Source organism: Neophocaena asiaeorientalis, unplaced genomic scaffold, assembly GCF_003031525.2.
Source record: "Neophocaena asiaeorientalis asiaeorientalis breed wild unplaced genomic scaffold, Neophocaena_asiaeorientalis_V1.1 scaffold32, whole genome shotgun sequence".
Lineage (NCBI taxonomy): Eukaryota > Metazoa > Chordata > Mammalia > Artiodactyla > Phocoenidae > Neophocaena > Neophocaena asiaeorientalis.
This window is the reverse complement of record NW_020185327.1, coordinates 3,188,296-3,206,329: the sequence shown is the minus strand read 5'-3', so window position 1 is coordinate 3,206,329 and position 18,034 is coordinate 3,188,296. Positions and strand designations below refer to the sequence as shown.

General features: G+C 42.8%; 1 protein-coding gene across 4 annotated transcripts in view; it reads right to left on the bottom strand.

Moving 5' to 3' along the window:
• Positions 1 to 18,034, bottom strand: part of CCDC93 (CCC complex scaffolding subunit CCDC93) — an 87,260-nt gene that overhangs the window by 39,489 nt on the left and 29,737 nt on the right. For all 4 annotated transcript variants that reach the window (XR_003001736.1, XM_024734476.1, XM_024734478.1 and 1 more), the window contains 4 exons: positions 12,554 to 12,590; positions 9,792 to 9,884; positions 9,455 to 9,505; positions 8,531 to 8,617 (listed from right to left, as the gene is read on the bottom strand). Coding sequence is in view for 3 of the 4 variants with exons in the window: in XM_024734476.1 (XP_024590244.1) it covers positions 8,531 to 8,617; positions 9,455 to 9,505; positions 9,792 to 9,884; positions 12,554 to 12,590 (268 nt within the window). In the remaining variant the exon portion in view is untranslated. The remainder of the gene's footprint in view (positions 1 to 8,530; positions 8,618 to 9,454; positions 9,506 to 9,791; positions 9,885 to 12,553; positions 12,591 to 18,034) is intronic.

Genomic DNA, 18,034 nt, shown 5'->3' with positions numbered 1-18,034 from the left:
ACAATAATACAATAATAGTAGGGGACTTTAGCACCCCACTTACATCAATGGACAGATCACCCATAAGGCAACAGTGGTCTTAAATGATACAATCGACCAGTTGGATTTAATAGATATCTACAGGACACTCCATTTCAAAACAGCAGAATACACATTCTTTTCAAGTACACATGGAATGCTCTCCAGGACAGATCACATGCTAGGCCACAAAATAAGTCACGACAACTTTAAGAGGACAGAAATTATATCAAGCATTTTTTTCCCAACCATAACGGTATGAAACTTGAAATCAATTACAGTAAGAAAAATAGGAAAAGCACAAATACGTAGAGACTAAACAACATGCTACTAAAAAACCAATAATAAAATCAAAGAGAAAATCAGAAAATACCTCAAGACAAATGAAAATGGAAACACAACTTTAAAAAATCTATGGGATGCAGCAAAAGCAGCTCTAAAAGGGAAGTTTATAGTAATACAGGCCTTCTAGAAGAAACAAGAAAAACCTCAAATAAACAACCTAACCTAACATCTAAAGGAATTAGAGAAAGAAGAACAAAGTCTAAAGTCAGCAGAAGGAAGGAAATAGTAAAGATAAGAGAGGAAATAGAGACCAAAAGAACAATGGAAAAAAATTCATGAACCTAACAGCTGTCTTTTTTTTTGAAAAGATAAATAAAATTGATAAAGCCTTAGCCAGTTCACCAAGAAGAAAATGAAAGAGGACCCAAATAAACAAAACAAGAAATGAAAGTGAAGAAATAACAAATGATGCCACAGATATACAAAAATCATAAGAGAATGCTATGAACAGTTCTATGCCAACAAATTGGAAAACTCAGAAGAAACAGACAAGTTTCTAGAAACATATAGCCTGCCAAAACTGAGTCAAGAATAAACAGATAATTTGACAGATTACTAGATGTGAAACAGAATTAAAAAAAAAAACTCCCTGCAAAGAAAAGTCCAGGACCAGATGGTTTCACTGGGAAATTCTTCCCAACATACAAAGAACTTATACCTATCCTTCCCAAACTATTCTGAAAAACTCCCAAATTCATTCTATGAGGCCATAATTACCTGGATACCAAAATCAGACAAAGACACTACAAAAGAAGAAAATTACAAGCCAATATCTTTGATAAATGTAGATGCAAAAATCCTCAGTGAAACACTAGGAAACTGAATCCAACAACACATACAAAGAATCATACACCATGCTCAAGTGGGATTTATTCCAGGATTTCAAGGATGGTCCAATATTTGCAAATCAGTCAAGGTTATAGACCACATTAACAAAAGGAAAGATAAAAATCACATGATCATAGATGCAGAGAAAGCATTTGACAAAATTCAACATCCATTCATGATTAAAACTCTCAAAGTGGGTATAAAGGGAATATATCTCAACATAATAAAGGCCATTTATGATAAACCCACAGCTAACATCATACTCAATGGGAAAAAGCTGAAAGCCTTTCCCCTAAAATCAGGAACAAGAGAAGAATGACCACTCTTACCACTTCTATTTAACATCGTATTGGAAGTCCTAACCACAGCAATCAGACAAGAAACAAAGGAAGAAAGGAAGAAAGAAAGAAAGACATCCAATTGGAAGGGAAGATGTAAAACCGTTACTATTTACAGATGACATGGCACTATATAAAGAAAATCCTAAAGTCTCCACCAAAAAAACTATTAGAAGTAATAAATGAATTCAGTAAGGTTGAAGGATACAAGATTAATACACAGAAATCTGTTGCATTTCTATATACTCATAATGAACTATCAGAAAGAGAAAGTTAAAAACAAAATCTCATTTAAAATTGTGTCAAAAAAAAAAAATACCTAGGAATAAACTTAACCAAGGAGGTAAAAGAACTATATTCTGAAAATTATAAAACACTGATAAAGGAAACTGAAGATAATTCAAAGATATGAAAGATTTCCTGTCAGAAATCTGTTGCATTTCTATATACTCATAATGAACTATCAGAAAGAGAAAGTTAAAAACAAAATCTCATTTAAAATTGTGTCAAAAAAAAAAATACCTAGGAATAAACTTAACCAAGGAGGTAAAAGAACTATATTCTGAAAATTATAAAACACTGATAAAGGAAACTGAAGATAATTCAAAGATATGAAAGATTTCCTGTGCTCTTGGATTGGAAGAATTAATATTATTAAAATAGCCATACTACCCAAAGCAATCTACAGATTTAATGAAATCCCTGTCAAAATACCCATGACACTTTCCACAGAACTAGAACAAATAATCATAAAATTTATATGGAACCATAAAAGACTCCAAATTGCCAAATCACTCTTGAGAAAAATGAACAAAGCTGGAGGTATCATGCTCCCTAACTTCAGACTATGCTACAAAGCTACAGAAATCAAAAACAGCATGGTTCTGGCACAAAAACAGACACATAGATCAATGCAACAGAATAGAAAGCCCAGAAATAAATCCACACACCCATGATCAATTCATCTACGACCAAGAAGGCAAGAATATACAATGGAGAAAAGACAGTCTCTTCAACAAGTGATGCTGGGAAAACTGGACAGCTACATGTAAAAGAATGAGATCACAACATTTCCCAACACCATATGCAAAAACAAACTCGAAATGAATTAAAGACCTAAATGTAAGACCTGAAACCATGAAACTCCTGGAAGAGAAAATAGGCAGGACACTCTTTGACATAAATTGTAGCTATATTTTTTTGGATCTGTCTCCTAAGGCAAAAAAATAAATAAAAGCAAAAATAAACAAATGGGACCTAATTACACTTAAAAGCTTTTGCATAGCAAAGGAAACCACTGACAAAATGAAAAGACAACTGTTGGAGTGGAAGAAAATATTTGCAAATGATATTACCGATAAGGGGTTAGTATTCAAAATACATAAACAGCTCATACAACTCAATATCAAAAAAACAAACAACCCAATTAAAAAGTGGGCGGAAGATCTGAACAGACATTTTCCAAAGAAGACATACAGATGGCTAACAGGCAAACGAAAAGATGTTCAACATCGCTAATTATTAGAGAAATGCAAATCAAAACCACAATGAGCTATCACACATCTGTCAGAATGGCTATCATCAAAAAGTCTACAAATAACACATTTCAGTTAGGATGTGGAGAAAAGGGAACCCTTGTACACTACTGATGGGAATGTAAATTGATACAGCCACTATGGAAAACAGTATGGAGGTTCCTCAAAAGCCTAAAAATAGAACTACCATATAATCCAGTAATTCCACTCATAGGTATATATCAAAAAAACCCGAAAATGCTAATTCAAAAAGATACATGCACCCCAATGTTCACAGCAGCATTATTTATACAATAGCCAAGATGTGGAAGCAACCCGAGTGTCCATAAACAGATGAATGATAATTCAAAGTATACACACACACACACACACACACACACACCCCCCACACACACAATGGAATATTACTCAGCCATTAAAAAATGAAATTCTGCCATCTGCAAAAACGTGGATGGACCTAGAGAGTATTATGTTCAGTGAAATAAGACAGAAAGACAAATACTGTATGTTATCACTTATATATAGAATCTATAAAAAAACAAATGCACAGATATAGAAAACAAACTAGTGGCTACCAGTAGGGAGAGGGGTTGGGGGAGGGACAAGATAGGGGTATGGGATTAAGAGATACAAAATACTATGTATAAGATAAATAAGCAACAAGGATACATTGTATAGCACAGGGAAATACAGCCATTATTTTGTAATAACTTTAAACAGAGTATAGTCTATAAAATACTGAATCACTATGCTGTACACCCAAAAGTAATGTAATGTTGTAAATCAACTATACTTTAATAAAAAAAATTTTTTTTAAAGTATCTGGCACTGAGAAGGCACTCAGGGTAGATTCTTCTGATTCCCCAAGACAGATCTGTGCCTCTAGATGTACAAAATGTTTTCAGATCCTGTCTCAGGGAGATGTTGACCAAGAATGATTTAGTCGCAGATGAGTCAAAATGGTGTACAGTTGATTAACATGTGGCATTGAGGAGAGTCCCTTCCTGCCTTTCTAGGCACCCTGCACCTTCCCTGGCCCAGCCTTGCCTGGCTCAGCTTCCTTTCCTTCCTTCTGGGATAGTACAGTGGAAGTATTTTGGGGACAGTCAAGCTTTTCGTTTTCTGCAAATCACAGTACTAGATTCTTCTTCCCTGCAAAAATGAATGCTACGAGGCAGTGAGCATGTTGGACAGTAACACCACGAAGCACAGTGGTGCCTCACCAAGTACATTCTGGGAAGAGTGTCACCCTCTGGGAACAAAGGGAGATGGTGCTCCCTGGCCGGAGCCTGCTGACACTCATGAATTATGTATCTGGAAGCTTATTCACATTCCTCTTCCCTGCTTTACAGGAACCATATTAAATTGAGTTATGCATCTCAGGGACTTGCTCTGAAAAACATGGATTACGTACCATGTTACACTGTTGTAAGAACCTGTGAACTTTTACAAATGAAAGAGGAGCCTGCACATGTTTTTTACTTCATTTTTATTTCTCAGTGCCTGTCGACTTTCCAACCACTCGCACCAGGCAGGCTGTTTGATTCATTCCCTAGTCACAAAATCACTTTCACACTTTCACCCTCCCCAAATTATTGCGTCCCTTTTCTTCACTAAGCAAAAAATCCATCCTGATCTCAGCCTAATTTGGGTTTCTTTCAAGTGCCACCAAAGGCTTTCCTCCTGAGCATTCCCCAATCCCATCTCTACTTTCAAGGGTTTCATTACTGAGGCCAGGAAGGTAGGGGCATGGATTTTTAGATGGATTGCCAGTGCCCTGTTTCAGCCCAATGTATGGCAGTAAGATTAAAGAGAAAAACAAATACGCTGTGGTGGGCAACTCTAAAAGAGCCCCACAGTCTCTGCAAACGTGGTGGGATGCATGTACATAATTATGTCACATAAAACTGTAATGTCTGTCTTGTGGGGAGGTGCCTCCTTTGCTGGCTTTGATGAAATAAGTGATGTTGGTGAGGCCCACCTGGCAAGGAACTGAGGGCAGCCTCCAGCTGACTGCCAGAACTGCTGACCTCAGCCAACGGGTGTCAAGGAACTGAATGCTGCCAACAACCATGTGAACTTGGAAGTGGATCCTTCTCCAGTCAAGCCTCAGATGAGACCGCAGGCCAGGTCAGCACCTTCACTGTAACCTTGTAAGAGTCTGAAACAAAGGACCCTGCTACACTGTGCCAACCACCGACCCACAGAAAGTGCAATAATAAACTATGTTATTTTAGGCCACCGCATGTATGTAATATTCCTGTGTAGCAATACATAACTAAATTCAGAGGAAGAGAAAAGCAGCCCCTGACATCTGAGAGCTAATCTGGTACTCTCAGCAAGGCCTTGATGTTGCTGGGAGCTGGCCTGCACTCATACTAGGCTTCGGTGTTAAATGTAAATAATTCCGGAGAACAGCAACATCAGACACGCACAAGCATCGACCACTCTGTAATCATGTTTGTACATGGACAGAAACCTGAACATTGTTCAAATCCCCTAAATAATCAAACAGCCCCCTATACCAGCTAACATGGGCATACAGCTTCAACCTTGATTCACTGCCCCTGTCTCATAGATTTCTTTACATAATATTCACTGAATTGCCCCTCCTTAAGGCATACAACACAGAGCAAAGCTCTACTTTCTTGAAGCTTCCCCCAAATCCCCTAAAACAAGTCTGAATCCCCTAAGTCTTTTCTGATGCCTCCTTACTGAGATGCTGCATCATTCCCCATTGGTGTGTGGTCTCCCTCACTACAACCAGCAATAAACCCAACTTGTTCAACTATGGGTATGTTCCTAGTGGTCTTTGGCTGGAGGATATTGACAAGACTATAGCAAACAAATAAAGCAAATAACAAAAACAAAAAAGCAAACATGATTTTACCACGGAACTTGAATAAAAATAGAAGTTTAAACCAATAAAGAAAATACATAGTTTAAATTAGATCTAAAATACAAAAATATAACAAAGTATCTCCAAATGAGTATAAAGAAATTATTTGATAAATGATATTAAGTGGATAGGAGCAGGAAAACTAGGATGAATGTACACTTAGACTAAATAAAAATGAACTCTACATAGCTTAAAGGATTAAACATAATAAAAAATGAGCTGAAATGTAATGAATTACTCTATCAGATCCATGTGAAAACTATTCTGAAGACTGGAAACGTGGAAAATGTTTAGAATTTGATGTGACCAAAAAAAAAGCAAATTGTAAAAGTGCAAATAAAGCCTACCATTAGGTGCATGGCTATAACGTGCCAGGAACTGTTTTAGGCATTTTGTTCACATTTCATTTAATCTTTACAACGCCGTGCCAGGAAAGTTTTATTATTCCCATTTTATAGATGAAGATACTAGAGCAAAGAAGTTAAATAAACTGTCCAAGGTCACAGAGCTAGGAAGTTGAGGAGACAGGCGTGAACCAAGATAGGACTCCAATGCTGTGTTTGTAACTACACTGTTCTACCTCTTCTAGACACACATGATGATTGCAACTAGGTGTTACCATGGATATCTGGGGACAAACACCGGATTAAATATGCAAATGTGAGATAACTGTGATACGGGAACAGGATTAAAGGCAATTTAATTTTAAAAGTACTTGTCTTTAATGCTATATATTTAATGCAAATAACGCAGACAATCAAGCAATGAACTGGTGAACTCCAATTCTCCATGAGAAGTTTTAATTACATACGTCCTTGGAAAAAGACCTGTCCAAAACTACTATCTCACTCTTTTCTGGAAGAACAGAACAGATGCAGAGAAGCAAGAATACAGAATGCAGCCATCGGATCACTGTACAAGGGTGAGGTAGGGAACGCTCAGGGGATAGAGGCCCAGCAGGAATTGCTGAGCTGATGGGGAAGGCAGGTAAGCTTCAAGACTCGCAAGCAAGGACAGGTATACTAAGGAGGGTCTGCCTACTTGCTTCCCCTCTTATCATCTGAGCTCCTATCTGCTTGCAGTGGGCAAGTATGAAGATAAAAATCAGAGTCCCTGTAGGAACAGCAGTGAGTGCCCCATCCATTTGTCTTTTGGTAAAAACTGGATTCAGCAATGCCATGTGGCGACCTAAGGGCAGGTACAGACTCACCCTCTTGCCATCCAGGTGTGTGTGCTGACTGCAAACCAAGATAACTTCTTCTTAGGGCAGTGAATTAATCACTCTTTCCACAACTATGTCTTCAAGTCTTTTGATTTTACTGGTACTTTTAGGATGACCTAAATCTTTTTCCGGTCAAATCTCAGATGACACTTTGACAACTGTCACCTTTTCTAGGTGGTAAATTAAAATACAGGATACTCTGGATTCTATGAAAGTTGGATTAGAAAACCCATGTTAAGAAGCATTGATTTGGAGGGCGGGGAAAACAATAGAACTCCATTCCCCAGACATTCTATGCCATTTTTAAAAAGCTGGTTTATAACATTACATGAATTTATGTGTACAACACTTTATTTCGACTTCTGAAAGTGTGTTCACCAACAAAAGTTGTTTCCATCCGTCACCGTACTGTTGACTCCCTTTACCCATTTCGCCCTCCCTCCGCCTTCCTCCCCTCTGGTAACCACTACTCTGTACCATTTTACTCAGTCTTACTCAGAAGGCCCCTCACTTGGTGGGAGGTGACCACCCGCTGTGTTGACAGCAGATTATAGCTACCAGGTTACAGGTGACAGCTGTTCCCCAACTACATCATCTGTGCAACTGCTTCAGAAGAACATTGCTCAGAGGGTCAGGGCAGAGCTAATTTGTCGTCAAGGCTGTTGAGACAGGGACAGCAAAGCTGGATGCTTCAACAGACATCAACGTTTTAGTGGGGCAGCCTGAGTAGGGCTGGGGAAGGAAGGACGTGAAACAATGCCCTGTAAATCTGATTTTACCGATACTATGTTTCAGCCAGACCAGAATCAGTTATGTGCAAAATGATTAATCACTGTCTCCCTGAAATATTCAAGGTCCTGCTGCCTATTCTTAGGATGGAAAAAAATCTAACGCTGAAATATGACTTTCAGGCTTTTGTTCATTCTATACCCTTTTAATAAAGCAGAACACAAAATTTTGCCTTGGGCTTGGCTGACTTATGGGGTTTATCTCCTAAGTGGCAAAGTTTCATCCCTCAGCCCCATCACCAAACTGAGCCCAAGTTATAAGAAGCCTGGTAGAGAAGGAAAAATGCGGGTGCTGTAACTAACACGTCCATTTATCAGATGCAATAATTGCTCTGAGAGACAGGTTTTCTCTTTATATTTATAGAAAAATAGGCACTGCAGAAGAAAATGAATTCAGCTAACGGGCAAACGCGGATGACTCTGCATGGTGTATGTTTTTGACAAACATGGCTGATGAATTACAACTTGCCTCCCTCACTGCTGGGAGGGGTTAGGTAAGCAGGAGAAGTCCTTGGGGCAGTATCTGAGGCAAAGGCTCCAGCTGGGTCCCCACATACCTTCTCTGCATACTCAGACACAATCTGCTTGATCTCGGCAGAGCAGAGGCCCACGATCTGGCCCACGGAACTAGCGGTCAGACGGCTCTGCAATCACAGGGAGGGTGTGTTCTCAGGAAACCCTGAACACTATTAAAGTAAAATAGATAATATTCCCAGGGGAAAAAGTAATTTGGCTTTTGCTCATGTGTTCGGAAACACGGAAGGGAGAAAACAAGCTTCAGGGCAAAGGTTAAGTCACCTCCCTCCTCCTGAGTCACTCAGCAGGCTGTGTTAGATTCTCCTCGGACCCTGGGTATCCTGGAAAATCATTCCAGGGATTTTACTGCTGAGGGTCACTAAAAAGAGCCTGAAGGGAACTTGGCAGGCATAGGACTCAGAGGAAAAAAGTACAAATGGGAGAGGAAACGGGATCTCAGAATTCCTGAACTACCTCTTGACTGCTACAGGCCCTTCCTGCCCTAAAAAGGAATTCTCCTTTCAAAGCACTTGGTTAAACCTTTTAACACAGGTCATGAATGAGCTCTGGGAAGAGTGAATATATATTTAGTACCCTATCATCTACCTAGATGGTGTAGGAGGGAAACAAGGGCTCCTTTGGCATGGGATGCCACATGCAGTTATGGAAAGGCAGGGCTGAACCACAGCTCTCCTGCAGGGGCCCTGTGATGCCATCCCAGCTGGGACATCCTGTCTTCACATGGGTCCTTCAAATCTCCCTCCTAGAGGTTCCCATGGACAGCAACACCGTGCATGTATAAAAGGTTTCCAAAAGAAAGATCCCAAGAAAACGGGAAGCAGGGTGCTGAAACGAGAGGGCCCTGAAGGTGGACACTTGGAAGAGGCCCCCTCATAGCAGAGCCAGGGTGGTGCCAGGCCTCCACCTCCACACCACGCCCACCCACATGACCATGCCTGCCTCACCTCCTCACGTGCCATGGCAGTCATCTTGGTCATCAGGGACTGAATACGCTGCTAAAAGAAGAACAGGGAGAGGTAGCAGTGAGCAGGTCTGACCACACAAGACTTAAGCAGGGTGTTGCAATAGGTCTTCACAGTGGAATCCAAGGGCTATTTCAGCCGGTCTCGTTTTACGGTGAGCCTCATGAGAGGTGATGAAAGGAAGCTGAAAAGGGCGTGAAAGGCCAGCCAACAGCAGCTGGCTGTGAGAGGCAGCTGGCCATCCTGGAGAGCTGGGATGAAAGCGAGATTTCCCCCAAAGACTTAGGCGGAAACCGCAGGGGCTACATGGACCACTCACCTCTTCAGCAGCCTGAAGCTCGTCTTCCTCGTGGGCGTCGGCTTTCTCTGCAGCTAACAGCCCTGTGGGAAGTGCCATTTTCTTGTCCTCGGCCTGGAAGGGAAGGTGGGAAAACAGCTGAGCACTGCAGTTGGAGATTCAGTAGAGAAAGGACAACACTGCAAAGGAGAGTGAGTCTGTGAAAGAAAACACACAGATCTGGACAAGTCACCCAGTCTCGGGGAAAGAGAGCGAGGTTCAGAGACCGGGGCTTCCACTACAACCACAGCCCAAGCAGCTGGAGCCTCGGGTCTCACCCAATGCCCGCCTCCATTTCTGAACTGCTCACCGACGCAATTCCTATCAGGTCATACACCTTGCCAGACTTACCCTTACACTTTGCTTGGGTCTTCCCCTACTTTAATTCCTGCTAAGAGCATATCACTGCCTTAAGATCACTGCCTGTTTTTCAACAGAGACCCATTAGTGGGATATGAAAGTAATTTATCAGGTATGATTGGCATCTAAATAAATTAAATAAAAACAACAGAACACAACACATCCAAGTGCACTACAGGTAGTAAAGGGTTATGTACCGCTTTGTGAAACTTTTGTTTTTGGGGTTGTATCTGCAGGGGTGGGTGTGTGTGTGTGTGTGTGTGTGTGTGTGTGTGTGTGTGTGTGTGTGTGTGTGTACTGAGCCATGATGAAAAACAGAGTTCTTACTGCCAAGAGTGGTCAGCAAAGTTTGAAAACCACTGGCCTGAAGAATAAGACTCTAAACTGCTTGCCCTGGTGATCAAGCTCTAGGCTATGGACCCAGCTCAAGGCCTAAATGTACCGCACCACACTCAGGACACCTGGAGTAACGGCTGCTCCCCAAACCTGGGCTGCAAGTCTAGGGTTCTTGGTTTTAGCTCCATCTTTGCCATTCACCAGCTGGCAACCTCAGGCTTACCTTCTCTGGATACTGGGGTCTTCTAGGGTTGAATGAGAGGACTGCCCTCAGATACCCTTCTGAGACCATCCCAGTTCTGAGATGAATTTCTATAACAAGCCTATGACTGACCCTGGGGCATGGCCTGAGCGCCTGCATATATCTACAGGGGATAAGACTTCCAGTTCAAATGTGCCATCTCACATGAGAATGATAAGGCAAGGCCAATGCAAATAATATTTCATGGGCATCTCACGATTTTTCCAATCATAACCAAACGGCCTTATTTCAGAATATAGTCATATACACAGACATTCTTTTCAGACTTAAAATTACATATCACACATACACATCAAATTCTTATACATTAGATGCCACGTGACACTCAGATCCAGAAAAAAAACCTTGCTTTGGAGGAAATGGCTGTTTGGTTGAGTGAAAACACAGATGTGGAAGAAATAATAAGAAAACCAAAAAAGAAGATGTCATAATGAATGCATAAATCACTGTTAATGAGAATCATATAATGATGATAGTTAACGCTTAGTAGATGTGCACTATGGGTTGGATTATTCTACATCCTTTATATTTTAATCTTCACAACAACGTTGTGAGGTAGTACAATTTCTGCCCCCATTTCACAGATGCTGTGAACTAAGGCACAACAAAGTATACCGACCAAAGTCACACAGTGAAGGGCAGGAGCTAGGATTTGAAACCAGCCAGTCTGGCTTTAGAACATATGCTCCAAGTCACTGTCAGTGCCCTCCAAGGACTGAGACAATGGCCACAGAAAGCAGAGGGAGGCCGGGGTCAGGGAAGGCTTCCTGGAAGGACTGAGGAATGGGGGATCTGGACAGAGGAGGGGTGGCAGGAGAAGAGCAGGCAGAGTGGTGTCTCATTCAAGAAAATCTGGGGGTCAGGAGGGGAATGAGGAAAGAGGTTTTACTAGATCTCAAGCTGTGGACTCTACTTTTTTAAGAGGCCACTGGTCACTTTAGTTAGCATATTATTATTGAGAAGGCAGTGGATAAGAGCACAGGCTTTGATGTCACACAGATGTGGGTTCAGATTCTTATTATGGCACTTTAGGAGCTGTGTGATCTTAGACCAATCACTGAGCCTCTCTGAACCTCAGCTTTCTGCCCTGAAAAACAGAAATAAGTATCTTCCTCACAGACCTGTTCAGAGGAATCAGTGAAAAAAATACATGTAGAGCCCTGAACAAAGGGCCTGAACACAGGAAAGGTTTGGCACTATAAGATTTATATGCCTGCCCTGCTGCTGACAATTAAGAACCGTGAATGAATACTGATACATATAAAAAAAATACATGAATGAAGAGAAATCCTTGATACTCTTTTAGGAACTTATAAAACCCCATCTTGACTTTCCGTTTTTTCCACACCAGGTTGTCTTAGTACAGGGCCAGCCTGTAACGTGCTCTCTCTCACCACCATCAGCCTGCTGACACCTGTGTAGGGCCTCTCTCATCAGATGAGGAGTGCTAAGGGCTCTGGGAGTGGACTTCGTCTCTACGGTTTTAGAGTTATTACAGGCTGTCTGTTTGACCCTGGTGTCATGACTTCCAATCACCCTTCACTTCCAATCCCGTGATGAGGTGTTGCCTCAGCTCCGCAGCCTGCACGGGCAACAGACTGGGGATGCCACGAGGGAGATTCAGGGGCCAAAGGCTGCTGGCACATCCCCGCTGCCCGGGGTTGCCCAAGGACCAGGTTCCTGCTGTCCCACCCCTGCTGGGAGCCTGTCCACGTGGGACAGAGGCAAAGGGAAGTAGCACTTGCGTCTCTCAAACATTCTCTCCCATTAGCCAAGCTTTTCTTACCTTCTCTGCTTTGCTCTGGCGGCTAAATCCATACCTCCTGCAAGCCACAAAAGAGGGGAGTTCAATTACTATTAAAAAAATAATTTGATCACAGGCATTTTAGTTGGATTTTCATATGAAAAGCACCACAAAGAATTTAGGCTATTTGGTGACTGGAGAACATGTTTCAAGTGCCTAAACCAAAAACATATCCCACTGTTTCTGAATAAAGTGCCCGCCGTTCTATTTGCCATATAAATACTATAAATGGGAACTCTTCCTGCAGAGTGCAACGTTCTCTTTAAGTGAGATTACTACTCTTTGAATCAGGAACTGTATTTCAGATCCACGGTTTAAGCTAAAAGCCTTAAAAATATCTGTATGATATGTGCATGTGTTGGCTCAAGCTAAACATGCTCTCTAAATGACTACTTTCATAACCTCATGTCCAGCCCATTTTTTATTCTCAAATGCAATCCAAGCATGACGCCAATAATGTTGTGTGCTCACTTCACGCCAAGTTTAAATTCAAAGATGCTCACAAATGCACTTTAGTTTACATTAACTTTTCAGGTTCTAATTAATATCTATTTTTTATTTTATTTATTTGTTTTTTTGCGTTACGCGGGCCTCTCACTGTTGTGGCCTCTCCCATTGCGGAGCACAGGCTCCGGATGCGCAGGCTCAGTGGCCATGGCTCACGGGCCCAGCCGCTCCGTGGCATGTGGGATCTTCCCGGACTGGGACACGAACCCATGTCCCCTGCATCAGCAGGCAGACTCTCAACCACTGCGCCACCCAATATCTATTTTTTAAAGCAATGCAAAAAGCGTTCGACCTAGAACAAAAAACCATAATGCAAAACACCCAAACTCACTTACCTTTAAATAGTTTTTAAAGAAATAAAATCACATGCAAGCATTTAAGAAAAACAAATTAAGGGCTCCTGCTCTGCCCTCACCCTGCTTGCTGCGTCGTGTGCTGGCCTCTGACCTGGTCTCGGGCCTCCATGCCCCCTCTTCCTTCCCCATCCCTTATTCAACCTCCCGTTGGCCTGGCCCACATCTGTCACTGGCAGGGAACACCTGCCCTTGTGGGCACTGTCACTAGGGCCTCCCTTCCACGGCCCCGCCTAACAACCGCTGAGCGTCACTCACCACCAGCAGGTCACCTTCCCCACTCCTGTGCATCAGCCCCCGAGCAGAGCTCTGCACACTGTGTTATTCTCCTGGCTCCTCCTACTTTCCTAATCACTCCTCACACCTCAGCTCTAAAGCCACCTCTTCTTTGAAGTGTTCCCAGACTTTGCTTTGGATGGTTTTAGTCATTTCCAAAAGTCAGTTCCACTTTCAATCTGAAAATCTCAATCTGGGACCAGTGCTTTGCCTGCCATGTGATGAGTGTGAAGGGAAAGACACACTTGGGCACAGGATTGCTTAGAACTCTGCTGACAAATCACAGGCTTAGTTTACAGTTGAGTCTGGTAGAAAGTCAGGACAATGGGTTTAGCTAGAGTCTTCACTCTGGTGCCAGCAAACTGTGTAACATGGGGGAAATTGCTTCACTTCTCTGAGCTTTGTACCACTGATATGGGATTGCAAACATGATCCCAAGCCCTGTTTAAACAGCTTCCATAGGATTTCTATAAATTACCACTGACGGTACGGGAGGGCCAGAAGGAGATACAAACTACAGGCTGGGTAGTTTGGGTTGGAAACTTTTCAATTGCTCAAACATTCTGCCCTGGCTGATCCATCCCTGCGCCTGTACGTGTTCCCCCTACTTCCTGGACAGAAATCATGTCCAACTGCCTGTTTGCCTGTCTGCATCCTTCTCCAAGAAAATGGAGAAATCAAGAAGCCAAAAGTATCACCCGACCTTGCAACAGGTTGTCTTATAACTGGAGAGACCAAAAGTCACTGCCGGTTACACTGTGCCCATCCTCTAGGCACAGATCTACAGGCCCAAAGTACAGCAGACTAAAGTTATGTGTTGAGTATCCACCCAAATCCTGTACGGGACCTTATGGCAGATTCAGTGAACTGGCTTAGTCAACATCTAGCATCTTACTATACCGTGGAGGCAGGAGAACAAACAACTCTATTTTCCATACTCTCTTGCACCTGGGGCTCTGAATACTACTTAGGTTCCATCAATGAGATGCATTTGCTGGAGTTCTGAATGTGTAGCAGGTAGAGAAGGAGACAGCAAAAGCACAAAGGATTCACTGCACTGGTGTGGATCACAGTAGCAGTAACCTGGTTCTGGGGCCAGAAGCTGTCACGGTGGTTTTCTGATTTTGGCAAAGTGGGTGGTTTCTTTGTCAGTAGCTGCAGTACCAGCTTCCCAACTCCACAGGCTGTTCACTAGCTTCCTGATGACGGAGGCAGAAGCTGCATCCCAGGCAGCCCAGATCTAATGTGACACTTGGGAAGTGACCCTGCTCAGCCTACGTCACATCTCTTAACTCCTCCCATCCACCCCTGCAATCAATCCTTTCTGCTGAAACTAGTGGGAAGGTTTTGTGTCCTGAACCGGGGAGCGCTGACCAACAGAGGGTCTCTCTGAAGCTTCCCACTCCTAGAAGTGTCCTTGCACCCTGGGTATTCTTTTGTTTCCCAGGCCTTCAGTCTGTGGAGACCTTCAGGGCAGAAGACATACCCTCAGGCAGACGGGCCTTATCTAAGGCCCAGGAACTTTACAGATTTTCCAAATAAAGCAGTAAACAGCTAAATCTGAGTATTTCAATTCCCAGGTCCCAGCTACTTCTCCTTAAAGACAGAGGCTCTGGGAAGACTTTTCTGACCACCCAAAACTAGGTTAGGCCCACACAGATATGCACTTCTGTGTTGACACCCACGGGGTCCAATAATTATGTGTTATGTGCAATCTGTCTGTTGAGCCCTGGAGGGGAAGAAATTTGCTTCATTCACTTTTTTTTTGCGGTACACGGCCTTCTCATTGTTGCGGCCCCTCCCGTTGCAGAGCACAGGCTCTGGACGCGGCGGCTCAGCGGCCATGGCTCAGGGTCCCAGCTGCTCCACGGCATGTGGGATCTTCCTGGACCAGGGCACGAACCCACGTCCCCTGCATCAGCAGGCGGACTCTCAACCACTGCGCCACCAGGGAAGCCCCATTCACTTTTTTTTTTCTTTACGTTTTTTAAATTGAGGTATAATTCATATAACATAAAATTCGCCATTTTAAAAGGTATACTTCAGTGGTTTTTAGTGTATTCACTACTTTGTGCAACCACCACTACTATCTAATTCTAGAATAGTTCCATCACCCAAAGAGCTCCACAACTAATATATATAAATAGCAGTTAGTCCAATTGTCCCCTATCCCCTTCCCCTGGCAACCACTAATCTACTTTCCATCTCTGTGGATTTGCCTATCCTGAACATTTCATATAAATGGAATCGTACAACACGTGGCCTTTTGTGCCTGGGTTCTTTCACTTAGCGTGCTTTCAAAGTTCATCAATATTATAGCATGAATCAGTACTTAATGCCTTTTCATGACTCAATAGTATCCCATTGTATGAAAAAACCACATTTTGTCCATTCAGCAGCTGATGGACATCTGGTTTGTTTCCACTTTTTGGTGACTGTGAATAGTGCTGCTATGAATATTCACTTTTGTATCCCCGGCGTCTAGTGCAGTGCCTGGCACATAGTAGGTACTTGATTAACGTTTGCTGAATGAAGAGTCCCGCTGACTCTTCTAAAGGTTTCCTTCTCCATGTGACATAGTGGCAACTCTTCCATGACAAAAAAGAGCTGTCCTCAGCTGCCTATCAACGCCTGCCTCATTTGCTCACTGGTCCCACATCTCTGGGAGACTCTTCCGTGCTGTTTGAGTTTCACCAGGAGAACGTGATACCCTTTTGCAGCCTATCATCCTCACGACGAGCAGGGAGATGCTTCAACTTATTTCTACTACAAACACATTTACTTCTCTTTCATCCTTCCTAGAGCATCCTTCATGCTGTATCCTACAACCTACCTTTCCTCTTGCCCTGTCAGCTGGGCCCTTTCCTCTCGAGCACCAGCCTGATATGCAGTGCCACGTGCTTCAGTGTTTTCCTGGATTTCCCGTTGTTAGCTCTGACCCACCAACCCAGCTGATGTCTACACCGTCAACACCAACAGAGCTCCAGCCCTCTCACCACCCAGTCACTTCCTCACACTCCAGACCCAGGACTCGGTCTTTATCATCAAGGATGTACATCTTCTAGAACTTTAAATCAGTGTTCACATACCCAAGTTATTCCAGACATACTTAAACATATTCCAATAACTAAAGCATGTAATAAAAAAATTTAAATTTAACTTAACTGTTAAAATTCTGTTCCTGAGCCATACTAGTCACATTGTAAGTGCTCAACAGTCACACGTGGCTACTGGCTACCATACTGCACATCACAGTTCTAGAAAACAAACTAACTTTCTCCCCTAGGGCAAAGTAAGACATATCAAATCGTCTGGAATCCAGAACAAATCAGGGGCATAAAATAGCCCTAAATACTAAGGACTGTGGATTCTGTTCTTTGTTCAGTCAACTAGCATTTACTAAATACTCTATGAGCATGTCATGGGCCTTCAGAGGGGACACAGGTTGGGAGAGACATGTCATATGCACTTAAAATGCACTTCCCCACAGTGACAGTTTCATAGTGTGGTTAGTTGTTTAAGTTTAGCTCTTAAAAGTTGATTGGACCCATAATATAATTGAAATACTATAAAGATACAATTGTGTTTAAGTCTAAAATTGAAACTATGAGTCTTGTTTTCCCAACAACACAACATTTAAACAAATATGTCCAACATGTTTTTAACAAGACACACAGTCCATAAGGTCCTCAGTATAGTTGGCGAGGCTCAAAGTCTAGCCTTATTTGAGCAACTGAAAGTCAAAAAAGGGAGAAGAAACTGGGATGCGGGCCTCAAAGCCAGATGCTCTGCGGGCTTAGGCTGATGACTGACCTCTAACCCCAAAGAAGAAACACTGTTTTCAGACCTTGTTATTCTAGGAGTCAAAGTATTTTCCATCTTGTCAAGAGGCGAGATGAAGAGGAAAACAGAAGCACTGACAACAGATGAGGGATTAGGATTCCTAGGTGGGGATGAGCAATTAAGGGGTGCTACAACAGTTAGGGGGAGGCAGGGAGGGGTGGAGTGAGTCCCTGAGGCAGCAGGCGCCCAGCCTTGCCGGATTAGGAAGGAAAGGGAAGAGGGTAAGGCTTCTCATAAAGGAGCTGGAGGGAGGGCTAGAGCTGGGGGTAAGGAGAACATAGGGATGAGGAGAACTGAAAGGAGGGGCTCAGGTGAGGCTCCTCATCTGAATCTAAAGGTCACATTTAAGCGCATCTGAGAACTGAAAACTGCTGCTGCTCAGGATGATGGTGATGAAGATGATGGTGGTGATGGTGATGGTGATGAAGAGGAAGATGATGGTGATGATGATGGTGGGGGTGATGATGATGGTGTTGGTGGGGAT